The sequence below is a fragment of the Trachemys scripta genome, chromosome 16, assembly GCF_013100865.1.
Source record: "Trachemys scripta elegans isolate TJP31775 chromosome 16, CAS_Tse_1.0, whole genome shotgun sequence".
NCBI lineage: Eukaryota > Metazoa > Chordata > Testudines > Emydidae > Trachemys > Trachemys scripta.
Genome location: NC_048313.1, coordinates 7,708,639 through 7,724,631, shown reverse-complemented (window position 1 = coordinate 7,724,631; position 15,993 = coordinate 7,708,639). Strand labels below are relative to the sequence as shown.

At 63.3% G+C, this 15,993-nt stretch overlaps 2 protein-coding genes across 4 annotated transcripts in view; both read left to right on the top strand.

Annotated features, from left to right (window-relative positions):
• Nucleotides 1–2,514, top strand: part of BLVRB (biliverdin reductase B) — a gene marked incomplete at its 5' end in the record, with an annotated part of 2,883 nt that extends 369 nt beyond the window's left edge. The window contains 3 exon segments of the mRNA XM_034792199.1: nucleotides 320–409; nucleotides 1,499–1,630; nucleotides 1,929–2,514. Coding sequence (XP_034648090.1) covers nucleotides 320–409; nucleotides 1,499–1,630; nucleotides 1,929–2,092 — 386 coding nt within the window.
• A 2,256-nt stretch (nucleotides 2,515–4,770) lies between these two features.
• On the top strand, nucleotides 4,771–13,143 carry LOC117888628 (SERTA domain-containing protein 2-like). 3 transcript variants are annotated; one of them, XR_004648351.1, is made up of 3 exons: nucleotides 5,938–6,859; nucleotides 7,253–11,400; nucleotides 11,555–13,142. XR_004648351.1 is itself a non-coding variant. In XM_034792197.1 (2 exons), exon 2 carries the CDS (start codon nucleotides 7,259–7,261, stop codon nucleotides 8,207–8,209), a length of 951 nt encoding a protein of 316 aa, XP_034648088.1. In that variant the 5' UTR covers nucleotides 4,771–5,109; nucleotides 7,253–7,258; the 3' UTR covers nucleotides 8,210–13,143. The 3 variants fall into 3 exon arrangements, 2 of the variants coding, with proteins under 2 accessions (XP_034648088.1, XP_034648087.1); XM_034792197.1 differs by lacking the exon at nucleotides 5,938–6,859 and adding an exon at nucleotides 4,771–5,109 and having other exon boundaries at nucleotides 7,253–13,143; XM_034792196.1 differs by having other exon boundaries at nucleotides 7,253–13,143.
• The last annotated feature ends 2,850 nt before the right edge of the window (nucleotides 13,144–15,993 follow it).

Below are 15,993 nucleotides of genomic sequence, written 5' to 3'. Positions count from 1 at the left end.
GCTCCACACTCCTCCTGGGGCCCCTCCCTCGGCCCCCGCGCTCCACACTCCTCCTGGGGCCCCTCCCTCGGCCCCCGCGCTCCACACTCCTCCTGGGGCCCCTCCCTCGGCCCCCGCGCTCCACACTCCTCCTGGGGCCCCTCCCTCGGCCCCCGCGCTCCACACTCCTCCTGCCCTGCACCCTCTGACCCACCCCCTGCACCCCCCAAAGCTCCCCCTGCCCCATCCCACACAGCCCCCACACCCAACAAATCCCCCTACCCTTGGCACTGCCCCCCCATCCCTGGAGCCCCCCTGACCCATCTGCTCTCCCATCCAGGCCCCACCACCATGATGTCCGAGGGCACCAGGAACATAGTGACGGCCATGAAGGCCCACGGGATCCGGAAGGTGGTTGTGTGCCTGTCAGGTGAGTCCAGCGGCCCCCGCCCTGAGCTTTGGGGCACTGGCTGGGTGCGTGCCCCTGCCCGCGTCTCCCTGGGCTACGTGGCCGGCCAGCGGGGGCTGGATTCCAGCTCACTCCTTCCACCAGACATGCAGCTCTTGGGCCCGGAGGGACCCTGCTCCTGTGCCCGAGCGATTGACGGTGTTTCTGTTTCAGCCCCTCCCCCTGTTAGCGGCTCCCGTTTGCCAGGTTCTTGTGCCAAAGGACGGGTCAGGTGGGAGAACTCTTAGGAGAAACCTGTTGGAAGTGGCTCAGCGGGCACCGTTCCAAGCCCTCCGGACTAGCGCCAGGGGGAGAGACCCCAGAGGGAGCCGAGCAGCTGCGGCCGGCAGAGCACCCTGGGGTGGAGGGTTATCAGCGTCTCCCTCGTCGCCGGCACCGCCCGGGGGCACGGGCCTGTCCTGTCCCTGCCATGCAGCGATGCTTCATGCATCTTTGGAAGGGTTCTCTTCCTGGCCGTTCCTCCCCTGCCGAGGGGGCGCCTGCTCCCGCGGGTTCCTAACCCCTTTGCCTCGGGTTCAGGACCATGTCCGCCCCTTCGCTCCCTGCTGTCCTGGGGACCTTGGTGCTGCCCCACACCGGGAGAAATGAGCCCCTTGCGGTAACCTGGCCGCAAGGCCACCCGGCAGCGTCCTCGCGTGTGACGCCAGAGGGTCCAGGGTTACCCGTGTTAGGGCCGTGGGGCCAGGTGCAGCTACGCTACCGTCTGACAGGCCTTGCAGGCTCCTTCCGTCCTCACCTTAATGGATCCCCCCGCCTCCCTGAGCGAAAACGACAGCCTCCGCGGGCACAGCACCATCACTAGCGGCTTTCTCCTCGCATCCCCCGGGGCGAGCCCACCTCTCAGCTGAGGGATGAAAGGACTTGCCCAAGTCACACAGAGTCAGTGGGAGAGAACCCAGGAATCCTGGCTCCCAGCGCCCCCTGCTCTAACCACTAGCCCCCACTCCCCTCCCAGAGCTGGGATAGAACCCAGGAGTCCGGGCTTTCCCACTGTCCTTCCTCCCTTGTTCTGACTCTCCCCTCACGCCCCCTCCCCCTCTCCCCCCGTAGCTTTCCTGATGTGGGACCTGAAGAAGGTGCCACCCAAGCTCCTGCCGGTGACAGAGGATCACATCCGCATGCACCAGATCTTGCAGGAATCGGGGCTGGACTGCGTCTCCGTCATGCCGCCCCACATTGCCGGTGGGTAGGGGGCTCTGGCTGGGACCAGCTCTCTCTGCCAGTACCTGGGAGAGAGGGGCCGGGTGGGCTCCCCCTCTGGGTTCACGGAGGGCAGCGGGTGGGGCAGGATACCCCCTCCCAGTTGGAGGGCTGGGCGCAGGCCTGTGTGGGTGGGTGACTCGGAGCAGGGCCCCATGTCATGCACACACACCCTGGGCAGGCTCGCTGGCCGAGCAGGGGGCTGGCATGGGAGGAAGAGGGGCCGCTGACCCTCAGTGCCGGCTACGTCCCAAGCCGTCCTTCCCTCCCTGCCCGCCAGATGACCAGCCGCTGACCGGGGACTACACGGTGACAGTGAACACGTCCGGCGGCGCCCGGGTCATCTCCAAGCATGACCTTGGCCACTTCTTCCTGAAATGCCTCACCACCTCGGAGTACGACGGGCAGAGCGTCTATCTCTCCAGGAACTACCCCAAGGTGTGAGGGCGCCGGCCCCTGCCGGGAACCGCGCTGCCCCTGCTGCTTGGATCCAGCCGCCTACCGCCACTTTCCCGCAACCTCGCCGCCTGCTCCGGATCCGGGGGGCTCAGCCCAGCTCCTAGCCGCTACCGCAGCGCAAGTGGGGCTGGCTGGGCCCCTGCATCGGGGGCTGAATTCAGTTCTGTCCTCCACGGCCTGTGGCAGGAGAGAAAATTCAGCCTTCAGCTCCCCAGCGTCTTTCCGCAGGTCAGTTCGTGGCGCTCAACCCCGGCCGGGGAGCTGCCCTAACCCCCTGGCGACCCCTCGCTGCCGAGCCCAGGCCTTGGGCTGCCTTTGATAGCCGCTGTGGTGTGCTTCTCGCTGGCAGCAGGAGCTTCCACCCACCTACCGCGCGGGGACGAGTAAAGATTTCCTATTTTCTCAGACTGACTCTCGCGGGTCTCTCATCTCTGAGCAGCCAGCTCCCAGCGTGCGTGTTCTTCCTGGGGTCACTGCGGGATTAGCCTGTGCGACTCCTGGCCACTAGATTGCAACGGAGCTTTAACAAAGGCTCTGATGAGCGGGAACAGCCAGTGCGCCGGATGCAGAGATTAAAACTACAATGGAGAACATGGGACAGTGGGCACCCCCACCTGCAGAGCGCTTCCCCCCTCCCTCCCGGCTGCAGGGCAGCATCGTCACGTCACGCTCCGAGCACCTTTCTGCCCGGGATCTCAAAGCACTTCACACAGACGGGGCAGGACCATTATCCCCATTTTACAGCTGGGGAAATCAAGGCACAGAGCAGGAAAGTGACTTGCCCTAGCTGGGAATAGGCCCTAGGTGTCCTGTCTGCCCAGGCACCGTTCTAACCCTCGAGCTAAGGGGGTTGAAGTCTCCCTGGGGGCAGCACTGCAGGGTGTCTGGAGCAGCTGCTGCTGGCCTGTTGCAGACGGGATACCGGGCCAGATAGGCTCTGGTGTGATCCAAGGGTGGGGGGCAATTCCTCAGCAGTAACCTGCCCCCAAACAGCTGTACAGATATTAGCCAATTAGCCCCAGCCATCCCCATGTGCCAGAGGGGGAACTGGCCGCTGACGAGGTAGGGGCTAGCCCACGGAGGATCGCACTGGCCCCTGAGAACAATGGGCTCTCCTGGGGGCTGAGAGGCACCATGGCCCAGTGGTTAGACCACCTGCCTAGGGGCACTTGGGAGACCTGGACTAATAACCATGTTTCCGAATCCCATAGGAGGTGCCAGGCCTAGCCACAGAGACACAATGTCCTCTGATGGGCTCTAGACCCCAGGGAGCGCCTCAGCAGGGCTGCAGACTGTTTAAAGGGATAGCACCCAAGTCCCATTTGGGGAAACCGAGGCACGGAGCGATGCGGCGACTTGCCCAAGGCCATAGAAGGAGGCGTTGGCAGAGCCAGGCGTTGAAGCTGCGTCCACAGTGGGAGAACAAGGGGCTGTAAGCAGCTTCCCGGACATTGTTTAGACAGTTTCAGGCGGGAAGGGAACCGTGGGCTCCCGCCTGACCTGCCCAGCCCTGGCCTGAGGTTAGAGCAGATCTCCCCCAGGGGCAGCCCGGGTGCGAGTCACGAAGGTCTGTAGGGTTTAGGTGCCACCGCGGTGCACCAGCCTCCAGCTCGGCAGGCAGCGTTCGGCCCCTGGGTGGACGCGCTGCCACTTGGCTCCTGGCATCCGGGCGCCTGTCTCCCGCCGGAGCCCCCGAGCAATGCCCACGCCGGGGAGATGGGGACTTCAGCCACAGACCTCACGGCGGTGCCGGACGTGGGCAGGGGCTTGGATGCTGCCTCCGGGATCGGGCCCCCAGGCGAGTTCACAAACCACCAGCTGAGTTGGGGGGAGGAAGCTCTCCCTTGTGAGCTGTGGGGGGGGGGCACCCTCCCAGCAGGTGGGGGACACCTGGCTCCAGCCCCCACCCTCTTGGGGAAATGGGGGGGTGAACAGGGATCTGCCAGCTCTCAGGTGAGAGCCCTTGTCCCATCTCAGGGGAAGCAGGAAAACAGTGGGATTTTGGGCCTGGGGCAGGACGATGCTTGGGGGAGACGCTCTCTCATTCCCCAGACTCCCCACACCCCCCGCAGGGAACCTCCCTGGAGGCCGACAGGGCCGGCGTCTTGTTCTGGGTTTGCTCAGCGCGCCTAGCGCTCTGGGCACCATGGCAACACAAGTACTAAACCACCACCCAAGGGGGCAGGTCCTGACCTTCTGTCCCATCCCCTGCAGCTGGGAGCACAGGAGCTGACCCCCCCACGGCCTGGTGGAAACCGGCTAAGGTGCTGCACACAACACGCCAGTGCCGCACGGCTTCGTGTCCAGCAGCTTTCACTCACCGCCAATGGGACACGTCTCCCCGTCTGCCCTGGGGTAGCATTAGCCCCACGTCACACAGACGGGCAGCGACAGGACGCAGAGCCCAGGGGAGCTGCTCCCAGCTCCCTGCTCCCGCCCTGGGCATGCCGAGGCATTAACCATAGATCACACCTCTCCAGAGCCAGGGACAGAACCAGCAGCCCCCAAATCCGCACTCCCCTCCCAGAGACAGAACCCAGGAGTCCTGTCTCCCAGCCTCCCCCTGCTCTAACCCACCAGCCCCCACTCCCCTCCCAGAGCTGGGGAGAGAACCCAGGAGTCCTGGCTCCCATGCCCCCACTCTAACCACCACCAGCCCCCACTCCCCTCCCAGAGCTGGGATAGAACCCAGGAGTCCTGGCTCCCAGCCCCCACGCAGTAACTTCCCTCAGACCCAGGAGTCCCGCTGCCCGCTCACTCCCGGACTGGATAGTTCAGTCCCGCTGTGCTGGGGGGTCCCAGCTCTGTAGTCTGGAGGCGATCGCAGCCCCCCAGGGGGCGGGCCGGAGACACCTGGAGCGGCCAGGTAAGGGCCCCGCCCAGCCAATCCCAGCCTCCCGAGGCGTCCGAACCAGCCAATGGGGGCCGGGGCCGGGCGGGGCCCGCGGGCGGCCCGTGCAGACCCCAGGCGCTAACTTCTGAGCGCGGAGCCCGGAGCGGCGGTAGGTGCCGGGCCCCATAGTGGGGACCTGGGCTCCGGGGCTGGACACTCCCCCCGGCTCACCCCTTACCTGTGCCTCCCCCATGCCCCTCCCCCCAGCACTCCTGCAATGGGGGCTGCACCCCCCCGCTCACCCCNCCCCCGTGCCCCTCCCCCCAGCACGCCTGCAATGGGGGCTGCACCCCCCCCCCCCGCTCACCTCTTATCTGTGTCCCCGCACCCCTCCCCCCTTGCTGCAGTCTCTCCTCCCCCCGACTACAGCTCCAGCAGTTGCACAACATTGAAGGAGGGGGAGGGGAGCTCTGCCCAGCTGGGGGAGGGAACAGCTTGGAGGAATGTGGGGGAGGGCAGAGGGGTGCGTGGTGGTAGGCATAAGGTGTTGGGGGAGGGTTTGGGGAGAGTCGGGGATGGGGGGTGCAACAGTGGAGAGGGGGGAACTGAGGGGGTGGGGGAAGGGTTGGAGGGGGGGCTGGGGTTGTGTGGGGAGATGGGGCTGGGAGTCAGGGTGGGCGGGAGGGGAGTGGGGTGCTGGCGGAAGGTTGTGGGGGGGAGGGGGTATCAGGCATGACTCAGGTTTTATAATGTCCCGGCCCATTGCCGGGGGAGGGGCGCTCGTTGCTGGTCTGGAGCCTGCTTCCCGCAGGGCCAGGAGATGGGGCAAGCCGGTGGGCCGGCAGCCCAGGACCCCAGGGAAACGCCTCTTGGCCCAGGGTGCGGATCCTCTGCAGGGGTGGGGGGGGGCTGCCCAAATAACGGGAACGTTTCTGGGCGCCTTGGGGTTGGCTTAGAAACCAAGCCAGAAGCCGAGATTGCTGGCCCCGAATGGCCAGGTTTGTCTGGAGCCGGAGCCGAGAAGGAGGGAGCCAAGCGCCTAGATCCCCTGCGTATCAGGAGCGATCTTTGACACCCTTGGGCAGACAGCTGGCGGCCGAGGCTGGCCCTTCCTGCTGGAGTCGGCCCAGGCGGCCGGGCGTTCTGACCGAGTGGAGGGCCAGGATCCCGTCCCAGCTGGGTGGCGCTCGGAGGGACAGGGCTGCTTGTGCTGAGGTCGTTGTGTGGGCGAGAGCCCCTGTGTGGATGCCATGATCCTGGCCAAGTCCTTTTGCTGGGGTGGCGAATTTCCCTCGGAACCGGGGAGAGCTCTCGCTGGTCTAACCTGCCCCGGCACTAACTGGGAGGCTCTTCCTTCGTGTAGAAATGGGCCTTTCCCCTAATCAGGTTATCTCAACGGAGCTCACTGAGTGCGATTAAACCCCCAGGTTCGCACCACTGGTGACCTCTGTGTTCTGGCCTGCAACCAGAACTGACGTGGACATTGCTACTTGGCAGGGGGGTGTAAAAACCTCACGCCCCAGAGAGACCCAGCGGAGCCAGCCCAGCTCCCAGTGTAGACGCTGCTAGATTGACAGTTGATCTAGATCCGCCTCTCGGGGTGGATTAACTACAGCGAGAGAGAGATCCCTTCTGCCGTGGGAGTGAGTGAGCCGGCAGACTGCCCCGCTACGCCCCTTAACAACTCCACCCCCCACGCGGCGCGGAGTCACGTCCACGCAGTGAGGGCGACGCGGGGTCAGTGTAGCCGTCGCGTCACTTACGTCGACTGTTCCTGCCTTTCGGGCGCCGCTCTGCAATCCCCCGCGCTGCCGGCACCATCGGCGCCAGCGCTCCGGGTGAGGTGCACGCCGCCGGCACTGGGGGCTGCGTGTGGACGTGCACACGCGATGGACTGGCTGTGGCGGCTGGACGCCAACGTAAGTCCACTTAACTTAGACGTGCCCTGAGGCTAAAACTCCCCCTGCGGCGTTCCGCCCTGGTTGGTCCAGGTGGCTCCGTGCCTTTTCTCAACGTCCCGGCCTCGCTTGGCACCGTTGCCGCATGCCGTTAAGCATCCTGTATCTCTTGGGGGGCTGCAGCGCAGGGATCCCCGTCCCGGGTGTGTAGAAGTAACGCGCTCTGTTGCAGAGACGAAGGGTCAGTGGGAGGTACAGACTAGACTGAAATAAGCAGGTGCCCTGTAGCATCTCCTGTGGCTAGTGGCTGATAAAGGTTGCTGCCGGATTTTCGGGGGTGTGTCTGAGATGGTTTGTAGAAAGACAATGCTGCAGTTTCTCTAACTCACCCCCCCACACACCTCTTCCTTGCAGGGAGCGATGCCTGCGGGAGAGAAGCGCAAACTCTCGGCGAGGGAGGATGTCTCGAGCGATGCGGTGGCTCCTCAGGACGCCGAGCTGTCTGCGCAGCTGCGCCGGTGTCTCTTCTACACCACGGTGGATAAATTCAGGACGGAATGCGTGGCGAAGAGGCCTAACCTACACCGCCACGTGCTGATCTGCAACACCCTCCATCGAATCCAGGAAGGGATGTGCCTGGAAAAGCGTCTCCTCCCTGGCCTGAATCCCCTGACCCTTATGCATCCACCTCCTGTCCAGCCAGAAGTTACCCCCCCGTCTCTGGCCCGGGAGGTGACATCCTGGTTCAAGGCGGCGAGCCAGCCTCTGAAAGGCCCGGGCGACGCGGAGACAGCGGGGCTCGACTTTTCTGCAGCCTCTGCCGTCCCCGCCATCCTGGAGGCTCTGGAGCCGGCACGGGAGCCTGGTGGCCTGCAGGACTCGCTTGCAGACCCCAGGCCTGCTGTGGAAGAAGTGGAGCTGGCGCGTCTCTTCGGAGCCGGCTCGTCCCAGAGCCACCGGCAGCCAGACGCTGGAGAGAGCCACGGGCTGGCGACAACGGGCAGCCGCTGTGCGGCTGAGGAACTTCGCCGGGGTTTGCTGGGAAACGCCGCAGCAAACCTGAGCCTGGGAACTGCCTTGGGGGAAGCGTGGCCACAGGCCGAGTTGCTGCTGGCTAGCGCTGAGTTTGCTAAACCTGCCGATTCCTTCTTTGGGAGCTTTGAGATCCTGGACTCCGGCTACCTCAGTGACCTGGCCGGGGACGATCTGTTTTCCGACATCGACACTTCGGGCTTTGAGAGCTTCGGGGCAGACGCGCCCAGCAGCCGGCAGCCCTCCCAGGCTAGCGGGGACCCGGCAGCGCCCTGCAACACGGCGGGGAGAGACTGGCATGACCTCGACCACCTGATGGAGATAGTCGTGGGCTCCTAACGCCACGCTTCTCCTGTCCGTTCTCCACGTCCAGACCCAGGCCGCTCCGATTCCCTGCCGAAGCGCTGAGGATAGTTGGTTACTTCTCCTCTGGTGCTGCAGGATTGGGTCCTGCACGAGTTGAAAACTCCCAGGTACCGCAGCCGGTCGGCCCCGTTCCAACGCGCGGCTGCTGCCGAGTCTACCTGTGCCATTGCCGCCTCCTCTCTCCGGACGGCGCGGCAGGCTCCTGCCGGGGGTGGAAATTGGCAGCGTGGCCGATGTGACGTGTTTTGATGCCGTAACGCTAGTGCCGAGAGGGAAGCTGCATCTCGGGTCATTGGCTGCCTTCCTCCCTGAAACGCCCGGGCAGCGTCCGGCTTGCTTCACGCCGGGTCAAACGGCTCCCATCAGCCGGCTTGTAACTCTCAGGCCCTGCACGTCGCAACCTGCCTCTTGCTTTGCCGGCTGGGTCTACGTCCTGGTACGGTGTCAGATTTGGGAGCCAGCTTTGCTAGCTCGAACCACAGGCAGGTCTCGCTGAAGTGGCCTTGGGGCGTATTTGGGTGATAGAATTTCTCCCTCCACCTCCGCGGGGCTGGAGTCTCTCTGAGTAACGGGCGTTTAGTCTTTTAATCTGTCGGCTGTGTTCAGACGCTGCGGTGCGGCCCCTCTCCTGCCACGAGGCTGCGGGAGCGCTGCGCGGCTGGGTGGGGTTAGTCCTGGCATACTCGCACCATCAGAGTGACAGCAGCTGATCTCCGGAGCGCCCTCGCTGCTGGCCTGCAGCGTCCCCTCAGCCCGCGGGCACCTGTCTGAGGCCAGAAGGAGCTAGGTTTGGCTGCCCTGAGACCACCCCTTGGTCCTTGCTCATGCATCCGGCTACCGGTCTCGCTGGGTTCAGGCAGCGAGCCGGCAAACAGCTGGGACTGGGGGGCTGTTCCCTGGATTCCTCTTCTGATGTTTCCCATGCAATTTGTTGGCCACAATGTGTGACAGACGACATATAGCCACGTCTTTTTATATGCAAACTAGTCAGTAAAAGTCTATCTCCTTGGGTCTGTTTTTAATATTTTCCTGAGCGCCGCCGTGCTCTTTGCAGCAGACTTTTGTCCAAAGTCTTGTCAGTGTTTCAGACCCACTCGTTTGCAGCGACGGGCCTGTTTTTTAAAATAGCGATGGACCTGTTTTCTCTCGCAGTGGGACCCTCCGTGCTCTGCCCTCGGCCGATCCAGGCATGAACGTTGTCTGTGGAGAACGGCAAAACTTCTTAAGAAGCTGTTGTGATTTGTAATGATTTCTTCGTAGGCCTCTGGGCCAAGCTAGGCAGGCGTGATCATTGTGTTGTGGGGCCAATGCTGAGACACCAGAGAGGGTTGTGACTCTCCTGGGCTCTAACCAGGTCCCTTTACAGGGTCTCAGGTTGGGCACACACAAGTCACTGCTACAAGTTGTGGTTTCAGTTCTCTTCTGGAAGCCTAGAATGTTTTCGTGGGTTGCTCTGGTCATATACCCCTGAGATCTTTGCCTGAGTTGCTCCAGGAAACCGACCCTCTTGTAACATGGTGCTACCTGTTACAAGCTCCTCTGGGGTGTAAACTGGGGGGTGGCGGCTGGGAATGATTGAGAGGTCCAGCTTCCCTGTGTTTGGCCAGAGTCCTGTCTCCTCATTAGTCACAGCATGGACAATCACGCCTGCCCTGCCCAAGAGACTAGCCCTTGAGTCTGATTTTTTCAGACGTGCTTCAGCCCCCTCCCGGCTTCAGCCATCTTCCCTGGTGCTCAGGTGTTCAGCAGATCTGGGCTGATCCGAGGGGTGTCTGCACTCCCAGGAATCTGGCCTTAAGGAACCCGAAGGCCTGGTGGGTGTTGACGTTTCATGAGAATACACGGAAATGTGAGATTCGTGCCAGATGCACGTGCCTTGGAAGACCGAGCGTTCCCGGGGAGGTTTGCCATGTGTGAGAGAGGCCCATCTTGGTATACTGCTCGGCCAGGGCTGGGGGGCCACGGTAGAACTGCCCCTGTTCAGCGTTAGGATTATTACTCCGCTTTGCTATCAGCCGCAGGCAGCGAACGCACTCTGTCCTATTGGTACCTCATAACGGAACAAAACGCCGGCACCTTCTCCCAGAATACTCGGCGCTGTACAGAGATGTGTAGCCTGGCCATTGCAATCTCCAGCTGCGTTAGCGACGGGACTCTCAAACTCCTGTTTAAATCGCGTTTGGCCCGAGTGTGGAGCAGGGCTCGGGGCGGAGAAGTGGATGCACAAGGAGATCTAGTAGCTTTTGTTCTTAACCGAAATGACGTGACCTTTAACTAAAGCCCTGGTGAAGCAACGAGCTTCGTTTATCTTGCAGTGTTGTGTGCGCGCGTTTCAATCTGTAATTTGCCCCTTGCGGGTAACTGCGTTTTTTCATACCTGACAAGCTCAAATCGTGCTGTAATCTGGGTATAAAGGATTCAAATATCAGTGTTAAAGCACCCACGTGTGGCTCTGCTGAGAAACTCTAGGGCAAATGCTCCTTATGCAGATCGGCATAATTCAACTGGTCTGTCGAGTTGCTCTACCTGAATTGTTAGTTGAAACTCAAGTCTCTTACACTGATTGCACCTGTCTTGTTAAACGCGATGGAATGAACGGTAGCGCTGTCTGCTCAGACAGATGGGCACATGTTGAAACAAACTGTGCTGGCAAAACTAGCAATGCAGGTTACTTTCAAAGGGTCACTTCTATACTTTACTTTCCTTTGTGAATAAAGGTATTGGCTCCATGGAGGAGTGAGCGTTCTTCTTTCCCAGTGCGCCGATCACACGGGAGTGTCTGACGGGAGCTGCAGGGTTTCACTGGGGGTTAGACTAGGGATGGTGGGGAAAGGCTCCTTTTAATTCTCCTCACTGAACTATCTAGGAAGGTTGATCTGGGGGCTGCAGGTAGGAATGGTTGGGTGGGATTCTCGGCTCGACATTCTGCAGGAGATCAGACTTGGGCGTACAAAACAAGTGACCTAGAAATGAAAGGCTCCATATCCCAGTGTATCTCCCGGTGCTCTCCACCCCCTCGAGGGGCCTGGACTAACAGTGTCCTTTAAATAAACAGCTGCCCTGTGCTTTCTGGCCATAGCAGAATTTCCTCCTTGCCTTTTGAGCTCTGCTCTAGCTCCTTACTACCCGAGCCCCATGTAGGAAGCCAAGCGATGCGCGAATCGGTAGGTCTCACATTTGCTTTCCTTTTGCGCACACGCTGTAGTAGCGCTGGCCACAGCCAGGACTTGTCCGCGAGATGCTGAGTGAAAAGACGAGGGAAGAAATTGCTCTATGTGTGGGACTTTTTCCCAAATCTCATTTGTGGTTTGTTTTCAGATTTTGCCCGTCTCGAAGCCGGTAGGAAATGGCTCTCCCCTAAAAACTGGTCTTTGCCCTTGCCCGGCCCCGCTGCTGGTGTGCTAGCATCTGGAAGCGATCGCTGGGCAGAGCGAGAAGTTCTTTCTGCTGCAGCTGGCCAGTGCAGATGCAATAACTGCACGTTCCGGGACACCTGGGAACAGGCTGTCCAGGGCCAGAACGTTCGGGCAGCCGTAGCTCCCGCACAGCTAAAGTAAAGAACGGCTTGTGTGCCAGCCCTGCCTCGCCTCTGAGCCGGAGCCGGGCTGCCAGCACCCTTGGCATGGGACCCAGTAGCGGCACATCACTGTTCATGTTAGACCAGCAGCTTGGTGAGTTAACCCTGAAGGTCCCTGGTCTGCTGGGTGGGGAGCTCGTGGGATCTGGCCCGGGGCCTTGGGTCTGATCGTGTTGGAGAGAGACAAGGGAGGGGAAGGGATCTATTCGATGGGACCAGCGTGGGTGATGGAAGAGACCGGCGTTCCAGCTGCTGCAGCCCGGACGAAGCGCTCGGTGAAGGTAACTGGAGTGTCACTGCTCCGTACAAGGTGGGACGGATTGCTCTGCAAGAGGGTTAGCACCTTGCAAGAAACCCCTTGAAACGAGGGGGGTAATTAACTCCTCTGCAGTCACAGGCCAAAGGAGGGTTAGTCGGTTGCGGATGGTTTGGAATGAACCATAAAAGCAGCGTCTGGCGAGACCATGGTTTTGAGTGTCCAGCGGAGTTCTCATCTCTGGTTTTCCTGCGGGCCGAGCGGTCGGATGTGGTGGGGTGGCGTGGGGTTTGTCTCATCCTTTTTCTGACACAGCTCAGGTGAGCACAGGCTGATTGGTGCAAAAAGTGACGTGTTTTCAAGATGGCATTTGAAAAAGCGACAGTGGCCACCTAGGAATCACTTCAGGTAGCCGGGAAGAGCTGGGCTCGGGAAGCCAGGAAAGCCAGGGCCGTTGCATTAGGCAGTCTTTCCCCTGGATTTCCCCCTGCACCTGGGCTCAGGGCTCCCATCAATGCACCTGCTTCCACTCCCCGCCCAGGTCACCTGGTCTGGGGCGAGCCTGCTGTCTGACCGGCCTTTCCTTGCGGTGCCAGCGCCGGGTGCCTGGGCAAGTCTGTGTGCTTCCACCCCCCACCCCCCGTCTAATCCATGGGGCCTGAGTGCTGCTTGGCAGGGACGTCTCCCGGCCGCTGGTGGTGCATGCAGCCGGGGGCCTGGTCTGCCCCGGAGATACTAGCGGGACGAGGTGGGGCAGGTGAGGCCTTTCGTTGGCCCGAGTTCTGGGGGTGAGAGACACACTTGGGAGGCCCCGGGGGCGAGGGACGAGCCGGGGCTCTGGCCAGGCTGACGTGAGGCTGGTCCGAGGGGGATGGTGGTAAAAGGCTCAGGTGTATAATGCTGGGCTCCGGACAAAGCAGCTGGGGACCTGCCCCATCTCGGCTCAGGCCTGGCCCCTGTGCAGTCGCAGGGCGACGCCGGCCCTTTCACTTTCGCTTCTCGGCCCCGGACTCCTTTCACTTTCCTCTAAATCACAGGAATCCTGACGCTCAGCGGCTGCCCGGCCCCCCTGCCCCTCGCGTGGAGCGCCCTGCGCGGCTCGGCGGGGCCCCTCACTGTGCTCTCCTGGGGGGGGGGCTGCCCGGCCCCCCTGCCCCTCGCGTGTAGCACCCTGCGCAGCTCGGTGGGCCCACCCTCACTGTGCTCCCCTGGGGGGGCTGCCCGGCCCCCCTACCCCTCGCGTGGAGCACCCTGCGCGGGTCAGCAGGGCCCCTCGCTGTGCTTTGCAGGGGGGGGCTGCCTGGCCCCCCTGCCCCTCGCGTGGAGCGCCCTGCGCAGCTCGGCGGGGCCCACCCTCACTGTGCTCCCCTGGGGGGGGCTGCCCGGCCCCCCTGCCCCTTGCGTGCAGCACCCTGCACGGCTCGGCGGGGCCCCTTGCTGTGCTTTGCTGGGAGGTGGGGAGGGACTGGAACTGCCCTGCCCCCCGCGTGCAGCACCCTGCCTGGCTCAGCTGGGCTCACCCGTGCTGTGCTTTGCTGGGGGGCTGGAAGCGCCCTGCGTGGAGCTCCAGCCCTGCTCTGCTGGGGGAGGCAGGATACCGGGGTAGATGGGCCCCTGGGCTGGCTGGAGCAATGCTGGTTGCACTAAGGGGGCTGGGGGAGTGGGGCTGATGAGGACTAGAGGAGAGGAGGGGGCGGGGCATGCCCGGAGTCTCCTCCCCCCTGCAAGCCCCCCCCCGCACGCCCCCTCCCCCAGCCGCTGCGGGCTGAGCCCCGACAAACTCATCCCAGCCCGCCCCCTGCGGGGCCTGCCACTCAAACCGCCTGCCCCGCCTCTCGCTTGAGTCGCTCACGTCCGCTCTCTGTATGCAGATGAGCCGCTTGGCCCTGGCCAATCAGATGGCAGTGGGGCAGGGCCTCTTGGTATTTCCTTTCACACCGCCCCTCCCTCCAGCTGTGTTGATTCGGTCCCGTCCGCCCACTGTATGCAGATGAGTCGTGCGGCCGAGCCCCGCTATTGGCTGGCGCGCCGCTTCCCCCCCTCCCCCGGACAATCGGAGGGGCGGGGCCTGGCGCGGCCGGGCAGATGTAGCAATTCCCGGTGGCCGAGTCGGTTTCGGAGCCGGAGGGGGGAGATGCCGGCTGCTGATTGGCTGCGCGCCGCGTTCCAAACCCCGCTGATTGGGCCCTGAGGAGCCGGGTATGTAAATGAGGGTCTGGAGGGGTCCGGCGGCGGGGCTCGCGCTGCCCCGGGACGGGATGGGACGGGGCGCGGGGGCAGCCCGGGGCCGGCCGCTGGGGGGAGCCCGGGGCCGGGAGCCGGAGCCCGGTGAGTCACCCGGGCCGGGCGGGGAAGGAGGCTCCGGCTGCTGCGTGACTCACCCGCCCCCGCCGCTGCTCCGCCCGCCGCGTGGGGCTGCCCCCCCCCCCGAGCAACGGGGACCCCCCCGGGGCGAGTCCCGAGCAGGGCAGCCCCCCATGCCGTGCACGGAGCACTGGGGCCCCGGCAAGGGGCTGCAGCAGGCGGCCCCCCCAGTGCAGTGGGGCAGCTAAGGGACACTGCAGTGCCCGGATTAATGGGGGTGCCGGGGGGGGTCCACCATTGGGGTGTCCAGCTCCCCAGTCTGCCTGCGGGGCCCAGCAGGAAAGCCCGGGGGCTGGGCTCAGAACCGGCCGTGGCCCCCCCCAGCCCAGCTCCGGGCACTGACCTTTGGCTCCAGGGGCACAGCCCTCCTGCTCCGGTCATGGGGTGTAAAACGTGCAGCCGGAGCTGTGGGCCGGCCCCGTCTCAGGCGTTGGGCCCAGTCCGGGTTCCCAAGGGCGCAGAGACACCTGGGTTCGCTTGTGTGACCTGTCTGAGCCTCAGTTTCCCCCTCTGTAGGCATTGCTCCGTCATGTGCAGGCTGCCTGGAGACCGCTGCGTGCAAAGCCCTCTGTCACAGCACGGGCATTAGACGGGTTAGGGTTCGTTCTCCTCTCAGCCGCTTCAGGACAGGACCAAGACACCCTGCCAGGGGGCCTGGGTGTGGGGCAAGTGGGTCCTGCTGCTACTGCGCCCCGGATCCACACATGTTTAAAACTTTCTGGGTCTGATTCTCTGTGTGCCCGGGGCACCTGCTTGCCTCCCTGCCAAGCCAGTGCCAGGCGCTGCCGGTTTAGCCTGGCTGCAGCTGTGCNAGAGCCCAGCCGGAGCTGCCCGACCCCGAGCCACAGCTGCCCAGCGCCAGCACATGGCTGGGCGGTGATGACTGGCTGATTGAGAGGAGCGGGGAGAGAGCTCACATCAAGAGCACGCTCCACCACACGCCGAACAGGCTCCAGCCCTACCTGCAGCACATCGCGAGCCACCACTGAGCCCGGGGCAGCCCGCAGGAGGGCCAGGCCAGGCGGAGGCACACCCCACACCCCCCCCTTTGCAGAGTCATTTGTAGCCATTAAATTATAGACTGTTCCCGCCTCAACGCCGTTTACTCATGAAACCCAAAGCTACCTCCCTATTATTGACTAGTATCAAACCCGGATTGCCCTGTGGCCACTGGGCTGGGCTGCGGTGCCATACCAGGGCAGGCAGTCCATCTAAGGGAAGGCCAAGGCTACTCCTGCATGGGGATAGCAGGCAGCCGGGGGCATGTGGGTGGCACCCTGGGGTCGGCTCCTTTCTGTCTCAATAAATGATTTATCAGTGGTAGACAGCTGAATGTATATTGTTATGGGATGGAATCCAGCGCCCCAGCCCCCTTATCTCACGTCTCTCTCCACACCCTGTCCCCAGCAAGGCCGGCCCAGAGACCAGCACCCGTCCACCCCGCCCCGCGGCATCCATCCATCCCGACATGACCCTAGGCGAGGCCGGCCCAGGCCCAGCCCCCCCACATCCACCCCGCCCCACCCCCAGGCGAGGGTCCAGCCCCCCCCCCACATCCAC